Source organism: Lipotes vexillifer, unplaced genomic scaffold (assembly GCF_000442215.2).
Source record: "Lipotes vexillifer unplaced genomic scaffold, Lipotes_vexillifer_v1.1 scaffold39, whole genome shotgun sequence".
NCBI lineage: Eukaryota > Metazoa > Chordata > Mammalia > Artiodactyla > Lipotidae > Lipotes > Lipotes vexillifer.
In genome coordinates this window covers 1,625,512-1,648,839 of record NW_006787038.1, presented here as the reverse complement: position 1 = coordinate 1,648,839, position 23,328 = coordinate 1,625,512, and the positions used below count along the sequence as shown (strand labels likewise).

The 23,328-nt window shown below is 37.9% G+C and overlaps 1 protein-coding gene and 1 non-coding gene across 2 annotated transcripts; both read right to left on the bottom strand.

The window, feature by feature from the left end:
* Positions 1-1,828: 1,828 nt before the first annotated feature.
* On the bottom strand, positions 1,829-22,060 carry FCF1 (FCF1 rRNA-processing protein). Its single transcript, XM_007459737.1, has 8 exons — positions 22,032-22,060; positions 21,663-21,730; positions 20,390-20,461; positions 19,635-19,783; positions 6,063-6,135; positions 4,134-4,221; positions 2,815-2,909; positions 1,829-1,951 (listed from the first exon to the last, which is right to left on the bottom strand). The coding sequence occupies exons 1-8, from the start codon at positions 22,032-22,034 to the stop codon at positions 1,903-1,905; spliced, it is 597 nt and encodes a 198-aa protein (XP_007459799.1). The 5' UTR covers positions 22,035-22,060; the 3' UTR covers positions 1,829-1,902.
* TRNAE-CUC (transfer RNA glutamic acid (anticodon CUC)) lies at positions 12,085-12,158 on the bottom strand. The gene has a single exon. It is a non-coding gene; the product is annotated as a tRNA-Glu (tRNA).
* Positions 22,061-23,328: the final 1,268 nt, after the last annotated feature.

The window sequence follows — 23,328 nt, the reverse complement described above, 5'->3', positions numbered from 1 at the left end:
ACTTGTAACAGGTACTGTTCAATTCAACCCCATCTTATTGGGGTTGCTCTGAGGATTAAACAAAACATTTAAAAAGGGAAGCAAAGAAGGCATCAAATGGCTATGTGGTTTGCCCAATTCATACAGATATTAACTGGTTAAATCAGGATTCTAACCCTAATGGAATGACTCCACAATATTTGGCTTTTAATGTAATTTCCTTTTCATATAGATTTGAAATACCAGCTTTATAACATAACAAATTGCCATAAATATATAGGTCTATTTATGGACTTTCTAGTCTGTTTCAATGATCTATTTGTCCATTCTTAGCTATGCTGTGATCATGTAAAACATCTAATCTGATTATGTTATCCACCCTAATTAAAGTTTTAATAACTCCCCATTGACCTTGGGATTAAGTCCAAACCCTTTAGCATGTCATATAAAGCCCCCTCCCTCCCGCCTCCTACCTCTGAAGTCTCAGATGTGGGTACAGACACCTTCCCTTTCTAGTTCTTTTTAAAGATTAAATCAAACATAACTGCTTCTGGTATTTCTCCCTCCCCATTCCAACCAAGCAGAAAGAAATCATTCTTTCCACCTGTATGTCTACTCCCTCATACTTTTATCTTAGCATCATTATTTTACCGTATTTATTCATTTACATGTTTCTCTTTTCCACCATAAATGAATATCTTGAGGATAAGACCATATCTTATTAAATACCTAGTATCACCTTAATAAATATTTGTTGAGTAAATCAATATAAAATGACCATCAAATTATGTGAGCAGGGCTTCCCTGGTGGTACAGTGGTTGAGAGTCCACCTGCCGATGCAGGGGACGCGGGTTCGTGCCCCGGGCTGGGAAGATCCCACATGCCGCGGAGCGGCTGGGCCCGTGAGCCATGGCCGCTGAGCCTGCACGTCCGGAGCCTGTGCTCCACAACGGAGGAGGCCACAACAGTGAGAGGCCCGCATACCGCAAAAAACAAAACAAACAAAAAAAAAAAACAAAAAAAACTTCTCTGTTAAAATACCTAGGGCAGTTTCTGTTTTCTTGGATGGGCCTTACTGACACAACAACTTTGGTTATGAGTCCATTTGGGGTTTTTTAATCTTTTCAAGTCATTTTTAATACTTTTTATCTGCCTGGAAAATTATCCATTTTATCCACAGAGTTGTGTCAAGTATTTTCTTCTAGTTCTATCAAGATCCTCTGTTTCTATGATAATAAACTTAATCTCATTTGTAGATTTTTTGTATTCATTCTCATAGTCATCCTTTTTTCTCATTTAGGCCATTTAGCTTTTTGTCCCCTTTCTGAAGAAACAACTGCTTTTGAATTGATTTATGAATTCTGTCATTTTTTCTAATTTACTATATATATATTTTTTAACATCTTTATTGGAGTATAATTGCTTTATAATGGTGTGTTAGTTTCTGCTTTGTAGCAAAGTGAATCAGCTATACGTATACTTATATCCCCATATCCCCTCCCTCTTCCGTCTCCCTCCCATCCTCCCTATCCCACCTCTCTAGGTGGTCACAAAGCACCGAGCTGATCTCCCTGTGCTATGCGGCTGCTTCCCACTAGCCATCTATTTTACATTTGGTAGTGTATATATGTCCTGGGCCCGTGAGCCATGGCCACTGAGCCTGCGTGTCTGGAGCCTGTGCTCTGCAACGGGAGAGGCCACAACAGTGAGAGGCCCGCGTACCGCAAAAACAAAACAAAACCAAACCAAAAAAACCCAACAACAACAACAAAAATATTAAAAAGTGAGTGTATTTAACCATACTCAGCTCATTACAGAGCAAATGGGTGAGTGGAATAATAATTCATGCTATAGCATGTTTAATGAACTGGCAAAAGAGAAAGTTGGTCGAAGGAAGGCAGAGGAAATTTGTCTTTTAAGAATTAGAACCGAGGGGCTCCATAATCATCTGGCATCCGCTCAATGTTGTACCTGATCAGAACAAAAAATTAACACTGGTAAGAAATGTGGGTCCAGAATGCACCTTAAAAACCCATCCTTTACTGATTACATCACTCTCACCTCCTGTTGTGAATCCTTTTTGTCAGTGGGAACTAAATTTTAAAGGCCTATCATAATGAATGATTTACAGCAAAATGCTGACTATATTATCTTTATTCTTCAAAGTGAGAAAGTTAAGTTGGGGAGCCAGGCTCTGAGTCCAGGTAAGTCCAAGGCTCTCACCCATATTCTTCCCATTCTGTTGTGTTTGTCCCAGGATAAAAGCTGGCCAATAATATCTGAGGACTGACATAGGAATATCCAAGAAGGATAAAAAGCAGCTTTTGTTTGTTTCTTTTGGCTTAAAATAGTGGTCATTTATTTATTATTTAGTACAATTATGAGGGCTCATTAGGTGGTTTTGTTGCCGGCCTCCCTGGACTCACAGACCTGCCAACAGCTGGGGCCCCAGCTGGCACTGGGTGTCCACAGCTTTTGTTTTTTTAATATACTTTTAGTTTCCCAGATGAGGTGCTAATCACATGCACTAGGTTTCAAAAAAATATCTGTAGCCAAAAAGATTAGCTTGATTTTAATTACTGCTTTGTATTTAAGGCCACACATCTCCCTATTTCTTCTAGTGATCTTATTGTAATAATGTGAATGTCTGCCTCATTCCTAAATCCTAGCTCTATCTTTTGCCTTTGTTCTTGTTACTTTGCTTCATTTCTTCAAATAGAACTATGTAAACATTTGATACATCAATCTCTTTCAAATCCTTCTATAACTTGACCTCATTTTTAACTGATATCAATTATATACTTTTAATCACTTCCCTAAGAGAAAGTTCTCACCTATGGTTAGAAATGTACATGATGGGAACTCCAGGGATCTTCCGGATTCTTCGTTTAAGGTCCCGGTCAACTGTGGCCACAATGTAACACTTGTGCTGGAAGAGACCCATTGAGTGTTCACATAGAGCTCATTCAGTGATACTGGATACAACCACTAGCTAGTCTGAAGAACTATTCATTTTCACAGTAAATAGGAAAGGAAAGGCTAAACCAATTTGTTGAGTAGCTACTATGATCTAGGAGCTCAAATTTATAAGCTGCCTGGGCTGAATGTAGTTCTAAGAATCTTGATGGGGAGAAGATAGAAAAACTATTTAAAAGCTGCGAATTGGTTTTTGTCTTATAAGTGGAGAGGATTTTCGTATCTGGGACAGACAATTCCTTGGTTTTGGGAAAACGCCCTTAGAGACTCTACACAAAGGTAGAGTAAATGCCTTAGATCCGAGGGCACAACTTTTGCGGTCTGTGGCATCTCTGGGGCTGACCTACTCTGAGGCCTCCTAGCAGTGTGGGTAGGCTGCCTCCTTGGCCCTAAAGCCAGAATAGAAGGATCTCCAGGACAAATCTGAGTCAAACAGCTCTGAAAGCACTAACATTTAGCTACCAGTTTGGAACTAATTTGTATTGTACTTTACTTCCATCCTACCCAAATCTCTCACTGAGTTTTATAAAGACTTGCAGATTGGTGTCAGCCATGCTGTGAGAAATTAAGGGAAATGCTGGGCCCTCCATGGGATGAAGCGGCTAAAAGGACGGCAGTGTGGTCACCAGATGAAGATGATTATCCTCAGCAGAGAAAGGCTCTTTAAGGGCAATCAGTAGCAAAAGTTCTCGTAGTATTTGACAAGGAAGCCAGAACACAAGAATCAAAAACCTACTTATTCTAGGGTATGTGTGAAACAGCATCCTGGGAGACTTAGACGTAACAAAATTCCTACACAGGGAGTAAACGGAACCTCACTTTAGATTCACAGGGAGGTGGAATCTGATAACATTATTATGTCTATACTCACTCACTTAAACCATCTTACAGAGAAGATTTGTGGAATAAAGAATCAGTAAATGCTCCAAATTACACACCTAATAAATGCAAGTGCTAAGATTTGAAGTCCTCCCTCAGCCAGTGATCTTTCCATTATGGGTATAGTATACACTCCCAATCCATTTTCTCAAGTAAATGAGGACACCTACACTTCCCATGAAGGGATTCTATTTAATTTTTTTTTATCATTTATATTGCTAGATACTTTACATGAACATTCAGGAAATAAGTATCTTTTTTTCAATAGCACAAAGTACATATTAAAAAATGATGATACCTGAGTTACTCTTTGTACTAAGCAGTCATCTGCATAGGTTCCTTTGTGTGTGCATGGTAATCGTTCAAATCTTGGATCCTTGGCAATCCTATATGGTTATAAAAGTGGATTAATGAAAACATTCAAGCAATTGAATAACTTTATGACTCACAATCAGTGAAATAAGAGTAATGTGATCTATCTGGAGATTTTTAAGACACCCCTCTCCTCCTGAAGCTTATCTTCTAATTGAAAGACAATTTAGAGAGAAGGGAATTAAAGCTTACTGACTGACAGCTGCTGTGCCTTACATCATGTACTTGTCACAAAACTGAATTATCATGTTTCCATTTTACAGATAAAGAAGCAGATTTAGAGAGACTGATTAATTTGTTCAAAGCTACACAGCTGGGAAAAGCCAGGATTCAAAACCAAATCAATTTTAACCTAACCATTTTACTTTTAGAAAGTTGTCTTACACACATGTACAAGAATATAGGCACAAGGATGTCACTACTACAGTTTAGAAGAGTGGAAAACTGGAGATAATCTGATTATCCACCAGCAAGGTAAAAGTTAAATACATTTTGGTACCCCTATCCTATTTTTTAAAATGAGGTAGAGTTGTACGTACCAATGTGGAAGGACATATAATAAATTGTTAAATAAACAAAGCAGACCATATATATATACGTGTATACACACACACATACACACACACACACACACGTAACATAAAAAAAATCATATTCATTAATGTCTTCACTGGTCTCAACAGAAAGGTGTTTAGTATTGGGAATGTGATAAGCTTATGATTTTCCAAAACTCTAGTTTTTCACTTCAAAGCTTAATTTTTATCATTGGTAACTAACAGAGTAAGTTGTTTTCCTTGAAGTGACAGGTTCATTTCATTAATTTTTTGAGAAAATACCTGCTAAATACAAAAGTCTGAAAAATCAGTGTTTGCCAGTTGTTCTTCACATAAAAATGATATTTCATGAAAAAGAAGCTGGTTCAGCTCACAACTCAAGCACAAAAATGCTTTTCATAGAGACAACGTTCATCCTTTGGTATGTTTTTCTTCTTCCAGTTTTATTGAGATATAATTGACATACAGCACTGTGTAAGTTTAAAGGTATACAGCATTATGATTTAACTTACATACATCATGAAATGATTACCACAGAAAGGTTACTGAGCATCCATCAGGAGAAATGTTTTATGTGTACTTCACATTTCACCACACAGAATACTGATGTGTACTGCAGGGTTAAGATTTAATAAAGTTAACGAATTTTACTGCTCTGTTAAGCATATTCTTAAGTGACGCATTTTGTTTCAACTGCCAGTGGGCGGTAGTGAAGAATACAAAAACTACTAGCATTATTTGGGCCCACTGCCTTGATTTGTACTAAGGCACTGGCATTTTTTGCATTCAGTGCAAATGTCAGCACAGTGACAAAGGCAACATCTTGGAATTATTATGAAGACAGTTTTGCAAACTCCCCACAACGGTCTCTAGGACTCCTGGGGTGGGGGAGGGTTCCATGAGCCACACTTTAGGAACTACTGCTGTAAACTCAAGGGCACTTTCCAGAATAAACTCAAAACTTCTTTAGGTAAACTCAAAATGCTTTATGTGTGAAATTCTGAAGAAGATAACAAGATAACAAACTAACAGAAAAACACTTTCTAATTGAAAATCTAGAGGAACTTAAATGGAGGCTCATGAGACCAATATGCCTAAGTAACTTAGTTCAAAAAGCTTCAGCTTGAAAACCTTTAACCTTCCAATGTTTGCTTTCTTAATTACAAATAGTTAACTAGTTTTGTATGATTTTTATTTAAACTAACCAGACAAGAAAAATTTGGATAGCAAACAGTTGAAGGAGGGTCAAAACAATCTTCATTATACCAATTTAGAACAAATCTGGACCAGGTCCTTCCTACCTTAGAGCCACTCGATACTTCTGCCCCAATTTCTCAATTTCAGCCATTACGCAGTCAGTTATACAAGGGATACCTGTTAGGAAAAAAATTAGTAACAGAACTTGTAAAGGAACTGATTTAACTCTCTCTGAATTATATCCGGTTGAGAGTATGTACGCATGTATGTATGTATGTATGTATGTATATGTATTTACTGTTTGCCGTGCCACACGGCTTGAAGGATCTTAGTTCCCTGACCAGGGATCAAACTGAGGCCCCCAACAGTGGAAGTGCAGAGTCCTGACCATTGGACCACCAGGGAATTCCCCTGTTAAGAATCTTTGAAATGACAGCAAAATAAGCACAGTACAGTGAACAATAAGAACTAGAGAAGAATAAAATCCCTATCTATAAAGAAACTAGGGAAATGTTCCAACCCCACAGCACATATTCCATAAAGTATCTGTCATAAACATAACTGGGGAAAAAAATTGAGCTGGATCCCTGTCATTGTTCATATATTAAAATAAATTCTAGATGGAAAAAAATTTAAATGTGATTCAAAATATTTAATGTGAACCAAAAGAAACCATGAAATTAACCAGAGAATATAAATTTGATCACATAAAAATATAAAACTTGTTTGACAACTATCAAATGAAAAGTCATACTAAAGTAAAATAAAAATAAACTGGAAAAAACATTTCTACACATTTGTCAAAGGGTAAATTTACTTAATATACAAAGAGCTTTATAATAATAGCTTGGAAGCACTGAAATTGAAGCTGTGATTAAAAAATCTTCCAACAAATAAAAGCCCAGGACCAGATGGCTTCACAGGCGAATTCTATCAAACATTTAGAAAAGAGCTAACACTTATCCTTCTCAAACTCTTCCAAAATATAGCAGAGGGAGGAACACTCCCAAACTCATTCTACGAGGCCACCATCACCCTGACACCAAAACCAGACAAAGATGTCACAAAAAAAGAAAACTACAGGCCAGTATCACTAATGAACATAGATGCAAAAATCCTCAACAAGACACTAGCAAACAGAATCCAACAGCACATTAAAAGGATCATACACTACAATCAAGTGGGGTTTATCCCAAGAATGCAAGGACTCTTCAATATATGTAAATCAATCAATGCGATATACCATATTAACAAACTGAAGAATAAAAACCATATGATAAGCTCATTAGATGCAGAAAAAGCTTTCAACAAAATTCAACACCCATTTATGATAAAAACTCTCCAGAAAGTAGGCATAGAGGGAAACTTCCTCAACATAATAAAGGCCATATTATGACAAACCCACAGCCAACATCGTTCTCAATGGTGAAAAACTGAAACCATTTCCTCTAAGATCAGAAACATGACAAGGTTGCCCACTCTCACCACTATTATGCAACATAGTTTTGGAAGTGTTAGCCACAGCAATCAGAGAAGAAAACAAAATAAAAGGAATCCAAATTGGAAAAGAAGAAGTAAAACTGTCATTGTTTGCAGATGACATGATACTACACATAGAGAATCCTAAAGATGCTACCAGAAAACTACTAGAGCTAATCAATGAATTTGGTGAAGTAGCAGGATACAAAATTAATGCACAGAAATCTCTGGGATTCCTATACACTAATGATGAAAAATCTGAAAGAGAAATTAAGGAAACACTCCCATTTACCATTGCAGCAAAAAGAATAAAATACCTAGGAATAAACCTAAGGAGACAAAAGACCTGTATGCAGAAAACTATTAGACACTGATGAAAGAAATTAAAGATGACACAAACAGATGGAGAGATACACCATGTTCTTGGAGTGGAAGAATCAACATTGTGAAAATGACTATACTACCCAAAGCAATCTACAGATTCAATGCAATCCCTATCAAACTACCAATGGCATTTTTCACAGAACTAGAACAAAAAATTTCACAATTTGTATGGAAACACAAAAGACCCTGAAAAGCCAAAGCAATCTTGAGAAAGAAAAATGGATCTGGAGGAATCAGGCTCCCTGACTTCAAGCTATACTACAAAGCTACAATAATCAAGACAGTAGGGTACCAGCACAAAAACAGAAATATAGATCAATGGAACAGGACAGAAAGCCCAGAGATAAACCCACACATAAATGGTCATCTGATCTTTGATAAAGGAGGCAAGAATATACAATGGAGAAAAGACAGCCTTTTCAATAAGTGGTGCTGGGAAAACTGGACAGCTACATGTAAAAGAATGAAATAAGAACACTCCTTAACCCCATGCACAAAAATAAACTCCAGATGGATTAAAGAACTAAATGTAAGATCAGACACTATAAAACTCTTAGAGGAAAACATAGGAAGCACACTCTTTGACATAAATCACAGCAAGATCCTTTTTGACCCACCTCCTAGAGAAATGGAAATAAAAACAAAAATAAACAAATGGGACCTAATGAAACTTCAAAGCTTTTGCACAGCAAAGGAAACCATAAACAAGATGAAAAGACAACCCTCAGAATGCGAGAAAATATTTGCAAATGAAGCAACTAACAAAGGATTAATCTCCAAAATATACAAGCAGCTCATGCAGCTCAATATCAAAAAAACAAACAACCCAATCTAAAAATGGGCAGAAGACCTAAATAGAAAGTTCTCCAAAGAAGATATAGATTGCCAACAAACACATGAAAGGATGCTCAACATCATTAATCACTAGAGAAATGCAAATCAAAACTACAATGTGGTATCACCTGACACTAGTCAGAATGGCCATCATCAAAAAATCTAAAAACAATAAATGCTGGAGAGGGTGTGGAGAAACGGGAACCCTCTTGCACTGTTGGTGGGAATGTAAATTGATACAACCACTATGGAGAACAGTATGGAGTTTCCTTAAAAAACTAAAGATAGAACTACCATACGATCCAGCAATCCCACTACTGGGCATATACTCTGAGAAAACCATAATTCAAAAAGAGCCATGTACCACAATGTTCAATGCAGCACTATTTACAATAGCCAGGACATGGAAGCAACCTAAGTGTCCATCAACAGATGAAGGGATAAAGAAGATGTGGCACATACATACAATGGAATATTACTCAGCCATAAAAAGAAATGAAATTGAGTTATAGTGAGGTGGATGGACCTAGAGTCTGTCATACAGAGTGAAGTAAGTCAGAAAGAGAAAAACAAATACCATATGCATATATATGGAATCTAAAAAAAAAATGGTTGTGATGAACCTGGGGCAGGACAGGAATAAAGACGCAGACGTAAAGAACAGACTTGAGGACATGGGCAGGGGGAAGGGTAAGCTGGGACGAAGTGAGAGAGTACCATGGACATATATACACTACCAAATGTAAAACAGATAGCTAGTGGGAAGCATCTGCATAGCACAGGGAAATCAGCTCAGTGCTTTGTGACCACCTAGAGGGGTGGGATAAGGAGGGTGGGAGGTACAATGGTGAAAAACTGAAACCATTTCCACTAAGGTCAGGAACAAGACAAGGTTGCCCACTTTCACCACTCTTTTTTTTTTTTACGGTACATGGGCCTCTCACTGTTGTGGCCTCTCCTGTTGCGGAGCACAAGCTCTGGACGTGCAGGCTCAGCGGCCATGGCTCACGGGCCCAGCCGCTCCGTGGCACGTGGGTTCTTCCCGGACCGGGGCCTGAACCCATGTCCCCTGCATCGGCAGGCGGACTCTCAACCACTGCGCCACCAGGGAAGCCCTCACCACTCTTATTCAACATAGTTTTGGAAGTTCTAGCCACAGCAATCAGAGATGAAAAAGAAATAAAATGAATCCAAATCAGAAAAGAAGAAGTAAAGCTGTCACTGTTTGCAGATGACATGATACTACACATAGAGAATCCTAAAGATGCCACCAGAAAACTACTAGAGCTAATCAATGAATTTGGTAAAGTAGCAGGATACAAAATTAATGCATAGAAATCTCTGGCATTCTTATACACTAATGATGAAAAATCTGAAAGTGAAATTAAGAAAACACTCTCATTTACCACTGCAACAAAAAGAATAAAATATCTAGGAATAAACCTACCTAAGGAGACAAAAGACCTGTACGCAGAAAATTATAAGACACTGATGAAAAAAATTAAAGATGATACAAATAGATGGAGAGATATACCATGTTCTTGGATTGGAAGAATCAACATTGTGAAAATGACTCTACTACCCAAAGCAATCTAGATTCAATGCAATCCCTATCAAACTACCACTGGCATTTTTCACAGAACTAGAACAAAAAACTTCACAATTTGTATGGAAACACAAAAGACCCCGAATAGCCAAAGCAATCCTGAGAACGAAAAATGGAGCTGGAGGAATCAGGCTCCCTGACTTCAGAGGGGTGGGATAGGGAGGGTGGGAGGGAGGGAGACGCAAGAGGGAAGAGATATGGGAACATATGTATATGTATAACTGATTCACTTTGTTATAAAGCAGAAAGTAACACACCATTGTAAAGCAATTATACTCCAATAAAGATGTTAAAAAAAAAAAAAGGAGGGTGGGAGGTAGATGTAAGAGGGAGGAGATATGGGGATGTATGTATATGTATAGCTGATTCACCTTGTTATACAGCAGAAACTATCACAACATTTTAAAGCAATTACATTCCAATAAAGATGTTAAAAAAAATAATAGCTTGGAATTATGTGTTATTTGCCAGACACTGTGCTAAGCACAAGGATTATCTCGTTTAATCTCAAGAACAATTCCTATCAGGTAGCATTGTTATTATTATTCCCATTTTATAGATGAGGAACCTGAAGTACAATGAAGTAACTAGACAGCAAAAGATGAAGCCAAGGTTTGAACTGAGACTGTCAGGCTTCAGAGTGGGTTCTTAACCACCAGGCTACATTTCAGTTCATAGCAGAAGACATACAAATGGTCAATCAACAGAAAAATGCTCAATTTCACTCCTAGTTAAAGAGATATAAATTGAGACAAGATTATACTTTCTACCTATTAGGATGGCAAAAATTAAACAGATGAAAACACCCAATATTTGAAGAAATAGGTATCCTCACATTGTAAGTAGGTGTATAAATTTGTATAACTATTTGAGAGCAATTTTGCAATACCTATTAAAATTAAAAAATATATACTCACTTGGTATTGCAATATGGCTTCTAGAAAATGTATTCAAAAGAAATATTCCACCCTAAAACAGAGACACATTCACAAAGATATTCACTACAGCTTTGTTTATAATAGGGTAAAAACTGGAAATAATACAAATGTCTAGTCTTTAAAAACGACATATTTAAACAACAGAATACTTGTAGTGGGGTGGGAGAGGAATGGACTGCGAGTTTGGGGTTAATAGATGCAAACTATTACATAGAGAATGGATAAACAACAAGGTCCTTCCCTGTATAGCACAGGGAACTATATTCAATATCCTGGGATAAACCATAATGGAAAAGAATATAAAAAAGAATGTATATATGTGTACAACTGAGTCACTCTGCTGTACAGCAGAAATCAACACGACACTGTAAATCAACTATACTTCAACATAAAAAAATAAAGAATACTATAAGTGAAAAAAAGAATAAGGCCCATCTATATATATTGGCACAGAAAAATGTTCAAGATATATTTGTTCAATGTAAAAAGCAAGGAGAAATAGATAACTAAGACGTGATCTATCCATACAATGCCATACAATGGAATATTATTTGGTAGCAAAAAGAAACGATATACTGATACATGCTTTAACATGAATGACCCTTGAGAACATTACACTAAAATGAAAGAGGACCAAAAATATGTGATCCCATTTTAATGAAATGTCCAAAATAGGCAAATCTATATATAGAGAAAGCAAATTAGTGGTAGCCTATGTGGGGCAGGGTGGGGCGGGGGGTTGGGGGGAATAGGAAGGGTTGGGGGATGATGGCTAAGGAGCTCAGTTTCTTTTCATGTAATGAAAATGTTCTAAAATTGACTATGAACACAGTAAAAGCCACTGAATCATATATTATATTTATTTATATTTTTGTGGGATTTTAGTTCCCCAACCAGGGAATTGAACCTGGGCCCTCAGCAGTGAGAGCGCAGAGTCCTAACCACTGGACCACCAGGGAATTCCCTGACTCATATATCTTAAATGAGTGACTTATATGGTATGTGAACTAGATCTTAAAGCTGTTTTTTTTGTTAAAAAAGCATAAAGATAAAAAAGTAAATAATGCATGATCCATTCTCATTAATAAACAAAAGTAACCTCTACCCCACAGAAATTGTATATGAATTTTTAAAAGCTGCCCCTTTCTGAGGAAAAGCATTATAGGGAACTTTCATTTTCTTTATGCTAGATTTTCTTTTTACAAATACATTAACACTCTTGAAAGCAAACAAAGTTAAAAAATCTTAAACTAAAATACAATGCCCAGAAGAAAAAGCAGTTGTAAAATGGAGGAAAGAAGAAGTCAGGAAGAGCAGACAGTCACGGAATCAGAGGGCAATACACGCCTTAAAAGGATCAATTTCAGAGCCATGTAGCACTGAAGCAAGGGCTTGCATCGGGAGCAGGGAAGCAGGCTCAGGAAGAGCACTACAAAGAGGACTCATGGGCAGAAATGAAAGCTCATGGGTAGCTAACCATCCTCCTTTGTTGGAATATCAAATGCAAGGGACCAGGAGCTATGAAAAGGTCAAAGGGGCCTCTCCAAGGCAAGCGGAAGATAAAGGCATTCTTTTATAAATAAAGGCAAGTGAAGAAAAATTAAATAAGCAGAGCTTAAAACAGTTAAGGAATCTCCTAGGTAACTGAATTTGTACTGTAGTAGAATGTTTCTTCAGACTTTACTTTGAGGTATTATGTTACACAGAAAGTGGTATTTTCCTTAATAAGCTTGTTTTTGGAAAAGGCACCATGAGAACATTTAGCTGTATGCATTATAGCTATACTCTATGGTATCCATATCTGCAGAAAAACCTAACTATAGGACTAAAGCTATCCTAAACAATCATCTTTCTTTTTTTTTTTTTGGCCACACTACGCGCTGTGGGATCTTGGTTCCCTGACCAGGGACTGAACCTGCGCCCTCAGCAGTAGAGTGAAAGCGCCGAGTCCTAACCATTGGACTGCCAGGGAATTCCCCTAAACAATAACCACTTAGATAATAGTGGCAGAGCTATAGAGTCAGGGAAGCAATGCACCTCCAAGGGGCCATGCTTGAATCCTCCATCTATTTCATTTATAAATAGGTCACAGCATTCCTGGAGAAGCAGGAACGCCATAGGAATACAAGAAGTCTACCAAGATTAGTGTCTTCCCTCATACAGGCCACCCTAGTCCACTTTTACAGGCATGGTAGTGCGTCAACTTCAGATTACTCTTTATTATTTCTAAGAGGCTTTTAAAAAAATTAAAGTATTAGATGTACATAGCTTAAAAAATGTGAAAAGGACTATATGAAAAAATAACCATCCCCTGATCTTTTCCCACCCCACCAATTCTGATCCTTAGAGATGACTTTTAATTCACTGGCTGTTTTTCTCACTTGGTGGTTACCTTTATAACTTGATTAATAATACACTTATGCAGTTACTTTTTTTTTTAGGAAGATAATCAAAGATATTTATTGCAACATTGGTTATGTTAATGTATATTTTCTAGAGTTTTTTCATCTTAGTGCATCCAAGTTTTGAAATGCTTGAAGCTGTACAAAGGTCTTCATAGCATATATTAACATGCAAAGATGTTTATGATACATTACTCAGTGGAAAAAAAACAGGTGGCCAAAAAGCATGCATAGTATAATTCCAACTATGTTTAAATCTATATTTTTATTAATTGTAAAAGGTTGGAAGGTAATACCCAAACTATTAACAATGATTATTTCTGGGAAGTAAAACTACGGCCTGATGCGGGGGAGAACTTTTGCCTATTCTTTTTATGTTCTGTATTGCTTAGTTTTTCGTTTTTTAAATATGTATTTATTTATTTATCTAGTTGCACTGTCTTAGTTGCAACAGGTGGGCTCCTTAGTTGCAGCTCACTGGCTCCTTAGTTGTGTCACGTGGGCTTCTTAGTTGCTGCAGGCAGGCTCCTTAGTTGCAGCACGTGGGATCCTTAGTTGAGCATGCAAACTCTTAGTTGTGGCACGCATGTGGGATCTAGTTCCCTGACCAGGGATCAAATCCAGGCCCCCTGCACTGTGAGCATGGGGTCTTAACCACTGTGCCACCAGGGAAGTCCCTGTATTGTTTAGTTTTAATGTACATGTTACTATTATAATTTACATAATTTAAACACATGTTAAATGATTTTTGCCTCACCACTTCCTGTAAAACAAAGTCTAAACTCCTTAGCTTTTTACTTAAAGCACTCAACAATTTGTTTCCAAACCACTTCTGCCAATCTTTAAGAAATGTTTGTGGATAGAATTGAGTTTCACCTTCACTCTCCTACTTATACTCACTTGAGCCCAACTATTCTCACCAAATTTGCTCTCATGTTTTCAACCTTTGGGAGTGTCCTTTCCTTTGCCTGGAATGCGCTCTCTCTCCTTCTCTCCATTCACTAAAATCCAACCAAGCTATGAAGCTCAGATCAAGTAGCACTCACCCTCTCTTGAATTCCTATATTACATAATATAATATCTGATACTCAACAAGTGATCATTATCGAATGAAGAAATGAATCTTAAAGTTTCTGTTTAGTTTTCTCATTTGTAAAATGGGGACATACTACTCATCATATTAGGTTATTGTGAGGATTATGATAATTATGAAAAGCACTTAACACAACACCAGAACATAGTAATTCATAGTTCAAAACAGCTGGCATGATGATTATCTTTTTTTCATCTACTGACATCTCCTCTCTCCATCTAGATGGTCAAATTCTGGATGACAGAAACAGCACACCATATATTCTAGCATCCTTCTTTAAACTCTGTGTAGTAGAGCCACTTCATATTTATTGTTAATGGTGACAATGAAGATTATGAAAGAAATATACCACTAACTTTCAAAGAAATAACAAATCACTTAGTTTGGAAAATACTATGACTTCATGGTACCAAGAATAACATATTAACATGGAATTATAATAGTAACACATTACTGAGATGAAATATACAAATAAAACAATATGTTCTTTCTTCAGTGAAATCACAGAAAATAGGATAGGTCATTCGTAGAATTCTATTTTCACAAACGTAGTCAATACTTACTAGATGCCAGACAATAGTAGGGAATTATTTACAGAAAACACCAGACGAATTTGGTTTAATATCTTGTTGGCAGATAAAACATCATGCTTCTATAGAAGCTCCATGTGTTCTAGAATTTTGATGTAATAGGATTTTACATACTGTCATAAAAATAGAATGCTCTACTGCAAAGACGTAGCAGGAGTGACCAAGTCTTGTTATGTTTAGTTCCTCACATTGTTCCCATCCAAAATCACTGCTACATTACAGCCTTCAAATTTCAATTTACTGGCAGCTTGATTGGATAGGTTCCTGTTCCCGCTTAATCCCACCTGACAGATATGATCTCGGTGGCACGGCACAGTGCCACTGAAACAACTGGAGTCCCTGATACAGTACATTACCCTAGAACAATAAAGTCAGATTGTTATTTTACCTTTGGAGGCCTAAAAATTATTTTTCTGAGCATGGCTTCTTGTTTGGTTTGTGTGTCTGCTCAGTACTTTATAGTTAAACCAACTTTGTCCCTCATCAGCGTGTAACTCTGTGTCCAGTATTTCAAGAAGTCAAAGTGTGAATAATTTAAATAAGATACATAGATGCCTTAAATATTTGTTTGTTTGTTTTTGTTTTAGCATTATTTACTTATTTATTTATTTTTGGCTGCAATGGGTCTTCGTTGCTGTGCATGGACTTTCTCTAGTTGCGGTGAGTGGGGGCTATTCTTCATTGTGGTGCACAGGCTTCTCAGTGCAGTGGCTTTTCTTATTATGGCTTCTCTTGCTGTGGAGCATGGGCTCTAGGAGCACAGGCTTCAGTAGTTGTAGCTTTTGGGCTCTAGAGTGCAGGCTCAGTAGTTGTGGCGCACGGGCCTAGCTGCTCCATGGCATGTGGGATGGCATGTGGGATCTTCCCGGACCAGGGCTCGAACCTGTGTCCCTGCATTGGCAGGCAGATTCTTAACCACTGTGCCACCAGGGAAGTCCCTTAAATATTTTATTTAAACTTAAAACTTGGGGGGGGGGAGGGATAAATTGGGAGATTGGGGTTGACATATACTCTACTGTATATAAAATAGACAACTAATAAGGACCTACTGTGTAGCACAGGGAACTCAATACTCCATAATGGCCTATATGGGAAAAGAATCTAAATAAGAGTGGATATATGTACATTTATAACTGATTCACTCTGCTGTACACCTGAAACCAACACAACACTATAAATCAACCACACCCCAACAAAAATTCTAAAACCTTAAAACTTATATGTGTAACTAGTTCAGCATCTTTTTTTTTAACATCTTTATTGGAGTATAATTGCTCTACAATGGTGTGCTAGTTTCTGCTTTATAACCAAGTGACTCAGCTATACATATACACATATCCCCATATCTCCTCCCTCTTGCATCTCCCTCCCACCCTCCCCATCCCACCCCTCTAGGTGGACACAAAGCACCGAGCTGATCTCCCTGTGCTATGCAGCTGCTTCCCACTAGCTATGTATTTTACATTTGGCAGTGTACATATTTCCATGCCACTCTCTCACTTCATCCCAGTTTACCCTTCCCCCTCCCCGTGTCCTCAAGTCCATTCTCTACATCTGTGTCTTTATTCCTGTCCTGCCCCTAGGTTCTTCAGAACCATTTTATTTTTTTTAGACTCCATATATATGTGTTAGCATATGGTATTTGTTTTTCTCTTTCTGACTTACTTCACTCTGTATGACAGACTCTAGGTCCATCCACCTCACTATAACTCAATTTCATTCCTTTTCATGGCTGAGTAATATTCCATTGTATATATGTGCCACATCTTCTTTATCCATTCATCTGTTGATGGATACTTAGGTTGCTTCCATGTCCTGGCTATTGTAAATAGTGCTGCAATGAACACTGTGGTACATGAGTCTTTTTGAATTATGGTTTTCACAGGGTATATGCCCAGTAGTGGGATTTCTGGGTCATATGGTAGTTCTATTTCTAGTTTTATAAGGAACCTCCATCTGTTCTCCATAGTGGCTGTATCCATTTACATTCCCACCAACAGTGCAAGAGGGTTCCCTTTTCTCCACACCCTCTCCAGCATTTATTGTTTCTAGATTTTTTGATGCTGGCCATTCTGACTGGTGTGAGGTGATACCTCATTGCAGTTTTGATTTGCGTTTCTCTAGTGCTAGTGATGTTGAGCATCCTTTCATGTCTTTGTTGGCAATCTGTATATCTTCTTTGGAGAAATGTCTGTTTAGGTCTTCTGTCCATTTTTGGACTGGGTTGTTTGTTTTTTTGATATTGAGCTGAACGAGCTGCTTGTATATTTTGGAGATTAATCCTTTGTTAGTTGCTTCATTTGCAAATATTTTCTCCCATTCTGAGGGTTGTCTTTTCATCTTGTTTATGGTTTCCTTTGCTGTGCAAAATCTTTCAAGTTTCATTAGGTCCCATTTGTTTATTTTTGTTTTTATTTCCATTTCTCTAGGAGGTGGGTCAAAAAGGATCTTGCTGTGATTTATGTCGTAGTGTGTTCTGCCTATGTTTTCCTCTAAGAGTTTTATAGTGTGCAGTTACTTTTTATATTTATTAATTTTAGGCATTTAAATTATTTACCTCTCTTACTCATCACACATCCCTTATCCCATCTTCCCAATTTTATTTTTTAAAATTTTTTAAATATTTATTCATGGCTGCATTGGGTCTTTGTTGCTGCACCCGGGCTTTCTCTAGTTGTGGCGAGCGGGGGCTACTCTCTGTTGCAGTGTGCGGGTTTCTCATTGTGGTGGCTTCTCTTGCTGTGGAGTGCTGGCTCTAGGCACATAGGCTTCCGTATCTGTGGCACACGGGCTCAGTAGTTGTGGTTTGCGGGCTGTAGAGCGCAGGCTCAGTACTTGTGGCGCACGGGCTTAGTTGCTCTGCGGCACGTGGGATCCTTCCAGACCAGGGCTCAAACCCACGTCCCCTGCACTGGCAGGCAGATTCTCAGCCACTGCACCACCAGGGACGTCCCCCCCCATCTTGCTAATTTTAATAAATCAATAAACAACATTCACATTACTGTCATTCTGTAAATGTTCATTATATAGTATCTTTTAAATATTAAAGACAGAGGTGCACATTTTTTCCTTTGATTCCAATAATTTATTCTTTACAGCCAAGTTAAAGTCTAATTTTCATTTGTACCTTCAACTAGATGACTGGAAAATATATGAATATAAAGCCACCACAATACGCAACAAATCTCACTATTAGGAAGTTATTCCCTTGTACTTGGCCTAAATTGTTTTTTCCTCCTCATGGTAGGAAGAGAAGATCATTTGAAGGAGGAGACACCCAAACACAGAAGGGAAATCTATTAATGGTAAATTGCATACCTATGTGTAAATAAACTACCTTAGATCCTTTGTGGTACAAATAAACATCACACTGAAAAAACTTAAGAATAGTTGACCATCATCATTTCTGGTTCTCTGATTGTAAATGGCAAAATGTCTTATTTAGCTTTTCCACATTGGAGTGGAATGGAGGATGTTTCCTACTTAATGTAAATAAATAAATAAATAAATAGTGAGAAGTGAAATAAATTTTCATTTATCCAGAATTTTAAAATCTGTTTTAAAATTCTAAAACAGAAAATTCCCCACCTATTTTTTTTTTCCAAATTGATGTTTATAATGATGGTCAAAGCATGCTAAGTGTTTTATGAATTGTGAAAGTTTAATTATTCCCAGTCAAGTTTGCATCATATTTCTGTTTTTTTTTTTTTTTTTTTTTTTGCGGTATGCAGGCCTCTCACTGCTGTGGCCGTGCAGGCTCAGCGGCCATGGCTCATGGGCCCAGCTGCTCTGCGGCATGTGGGATCTTCCCAGACTGGGGCATGAACCCGTGTCCCCTACATCAGCAGGTGGACGCTCAACCACTGCGCCACCAGGGAAGCCTGTATATTTCTGTTTTTTTATAAATATCTTTTTTCTTTTTAACATTTTTTGGCATATTTCTTTTCAGTCCTTTTTTTAAAAAAAATTAATTTATTTATTTGGCTGCATTGGGTCTTAGTTACAGCATGTGGGGTCTTCGTTGTGGCCTGTGGGATCTTTAGTTGAGGTATGTGGACTCTTTAGTTGTGGCACACAGGCTCTTAGTTGCAGCATGCGGGAACTAGTTTCCTGACCAGGGATCAAACCTAGGCCCCCTGCACTGGGAGGGCGCAGAGTCTTAACAACTGGACCACCAGGGAAGTCCCTTCATTACATTTCAATTCACTGAAAATGGTCATTGCTATGGTGAGCAAATTAAATAGCCAGCAATTCAGTTAAACTAGAACCCCATTCCCCTCTTTTCATGTATTTGGATAAGTATGATTATTCTGTACAAATGTCACAGAAATGGCAAGGTCTGATACTCACACTTGGCATACAGACAGTCCATCATTGACTGCACTAAGTCCAGTTTGGCTTTAATGGAAAAGTTGATAAAGTTGGTATCGACCAGGATGTGGTAAGGTGGGCCCAGCTGTGTGTTATACTGGAAGAATAAGCAGGAAGGGTGTTGGGGGCTGAAGGAAAAAGAAACAAAACACAAAGTAATGTCTACACTGATATTTGCTAAAAACAAAATAAAGAAGTCTCTGCTTGGAACAGTTTGTTCCTTTTTCCTTTCTCTGGAAATAAATCCTAATAAATCCTGTGATGATATATCCATCACCAATCTAGAGCAAATAAGAAAAATAAGAAAACTGTGATAAGGTTTCATAAAGTTAAGTGTATTTATTTAAAAGGAATGACCTTTATCCTGAAAATATGCCCTTACTACTTTTTGGTGACACATTCTCTCTTTTAGGAAATGCTGGTATGTTAAAACAATGGCAATGATTTCTTTTCAAAGATTCTTGGCAAAGAAAAAAAAATGATCCTAGATTTAATCCCCAGGATTTTAGGGAAAATTTTACTGCTCTATGAAGTCTAAAAACCTTCAAACCATTAGAATTGGTATATACTCATCAATAACACTTTCATTTGCATAGCTTCATTTGTATAGTTGTGCCAGACTGACAAATGACTGAGCAAATCAGTTCAGGGAAAGCCTGAATTTCTATGAGGTCTACAGTTTTAGAATCTTTCTTCTAGTTTTAAAGGAAAACTTGAAATTTTTTATTACTCACACTTCTCTTTCCTTGAGTGCACTGGGATCTTTCTTTTCTTTCTTTTTCGGTTTTAATCTATCCTTTTCTTTACTAGGAAAAAAAACAAGTAAATTCAATGTAGGGGAGAAGAAAAAAACATAGCAGTTATAACCTCATGAAAATTAAAAGTTTCTTCTTTTTGTTTGTCTACAAAGGAAATTCTACTTTGTGACTTCATTATATTAATATCAGCACACACTGTATGAGCACAAATAACTGTGTGGGAAATAGCCTGGAATTAACACAATTAATCAGTAAAACATAATTAAATTTTAAAACCATTAGCTAATAATCCATAAAAATTGTTAATGGATAAATAAATGTTGGTTAGATTATTATTTCATTCTTAGTCAGAAGCCCTCATATCAAGGATCAAAATCCACTTCCAAGCAGTGGGTAAACAGGCTGACATTTATCTTCTAAAGACTGAGATGCTTCAACAGCAGGAGGAAAAGGGTTCCCCTACATGTCTCTTAAAAAGCCCTAAAATGTGACAATATATATACAAAATTTAACTTTAACTAGAAACAATATTATTAGTGGGGCAAATTTCCTTAAAATTACATAATAAATACATACTAAAGGCCAAGAATACAATTTAATAACAAATGTAGGCTCTAACAACCACTCAATCCTATGTTCTGAGGCTCTGAAACAGTGAAGTCTAGTCCTTATTTAATAACTCAGTCCATTGTTTACTGAAGCAGGCAAGCTGTTTAGTTCCTCCTTATAATAGGGAATATCATTCTACTCTCTTCTTCCACAGTCATAAATCTTCTTATAAGATTTATAAAGTGGAGACATCTATGTATTTTCCCATTTTTTCTTTCAAAAATACTTGAGTTGTCAGGTGCTGGTACAGCCATGGTCTCTGACCTCACTGCCTTTCAAAAATTATTAACAAACCTTTTTTTCCCGGGGAATGTAGCAGTGTAATGGCAAGAACATAGAGATAATCCTACCTACCTCACAGAACTGTTATGACGCTTAAATGTGACATGGCAGATACACTATATAAAAAAGGTGGTACAAATTGAACACTTAAGAGATGCTGAATTCCCATCCCATTCACCAGTGTACTTGCTCATCAGCTAAGTGACTGTTATACTTTATTACCCTATGCTATATAAATCCAAGACACAATAATATCAAAACTAAACACAAAACAACAACAAAAAGTTTTACTACTTATCCCCTCGTGACTTCTATATCTCCGGACAGTCTATGAACCGAGTTGATTCCAGACACTCACAGCCTCTGATCTCTGAGACTAAGCATTCGCTTCATGGTCGCATACTTCCGTGTTTTCTTTTGTTTCCCCTTAAAACAAAAATTTTAGAGTTAAATGAGTTGGAAACACATTGCATCTTCTTGAGTTCCTTTTCTTTTGTCCACACTCCTCTTCTCTCAAATACCCATCTCTTCTTATTCTAGCTGCCTCAACCCAGCGCTCTCCCCACTCCCTAGAGCATAACAGGCACCACTCCAAGCAGTTTAAAAGCTAAGATCAGAATGAAAATAAGCAAGGGGAATATTGTGGAAATTTGGCCAATGGCTACTCCCTCAATCTCTGTCCCAAACGTGGTCTGACAATGCCCCTTCTCGAACGCTCGTCTCTCACCATGCTCACGCCGCACTGTTGTTTCTTCCGGAATCACCAGCAGCGCGACACTTTTGCGTCAGCCGTATAGCGCTTCCGGCAAAGGATAGCCCGGAAGCGGAAGCCGTTTTGGGCAACGGAAAAGCCCCAAGCCGGTTCCCGTCCCCGGCCGGGTTCTGTACTGGGTTCTCTGGGGGAGGGTCGAGGGACTGTTTTCTGCTGGTGCTGCAGCCGCCTCCCAGGGTAGCAGAGCTGGGACTTCGCCGTGCTGCATCCCCTGCTCGGGTAATGTTTCTCTCTTGCATCTCTCCAGCACGGGGCAGAGCCCAGAGGACCTGCCTGCACTAGAGTTCCAGAGAGGTAGCACAAGGGTAGGGGGGACGAAATTCTGGGATGCCCAGTAGCTTGGGGAAACACATTCTCCTCATCCTTCAGTGCTGGGGCATCAGGTCTTTATCGTGCTACTCGGAGGCTCTGGTTCCTACTTGGTTCTCCCAGCCGGCATTGTGCCTGGTGTAGCCAGGTGGACGATCCTCATGATTCTCCCCCGAGTGATTACCGTGTATTCATCTCGATGAAGCGAGGGATGGAGCAGCGTTTGAGCGCCTTCTTTAGATTGTCTCTAGAAAATTGAGGCATAAGCTTGCATATGTTACTAGTTACCAAGCCAGGAAAATGTTGGGAAATAATTAACATGTATTGTGAAGCCTTGGTTTGTTATCTCTAATGGAAATGGTAGAGTTTTTGAGAAACAAAGGGAAAGATAGCTTCCATTTTTTGAGTACCTCCTAGGTACTCTGGTGGTTCGTAACCTTTCGGAGATCCACGGACTATTCTTTAACAGATGGGTACACATACAACATTTGTCATACAATTATGAGACTCGTGGACTCTGAAGCCCATCCGTGAACCCTCTAGGTGTCTGCGCTTTAAGTTAAGAACCCCGATCTTACATACTGTATTTGGTACTTTAATTATATTACCTTCTTTGACCTTCACAATAACTTTAGTACCCTCTTTTTACATATGGGGAAGCTGAGGCTCAGACTTTGTTCAGGGGTTTGTTTGGGTCTGTTTGATTCCAAAGTCTGTACTTAACTTATTGCACAAAGCTGTCCTAGTGTTTGAAATCCAAAAAGGTTATGAGGTTAAAAAAAAAGCTGACCATTGCAGCATAAGCCTTACTATGAAATATAGTGTATTAACATGAAATTTGGAGCCTGACTGATGGAACTAAAAATCCCTGTTCTGCCTCTTACTAGTTGTATGTAATTGGGTGGTTTTATCTGTGCTTCAGATTCTTTACCTGTAAAATGAA

Excerpts from the sequence above, each read along its gene's own strand:
- FCF1 (XM_007459737.1), bottom strand. Across the intron at positions 6,136-19,634 it reads GGACTGTCTGTATGCCAAGT|GTATCCCTTGTATAACTGAC; the intron begins GTGAGTATCAGA and ends TTTTCCTAACAG. Across the intron at positions 2,910-4,133 it reads TAGTACAAAGAGTAACTCAG|CACAAGTGTTACATTGTGGC; the intron begins GTATCATCATTT and ends GGTCTCTTCCAG.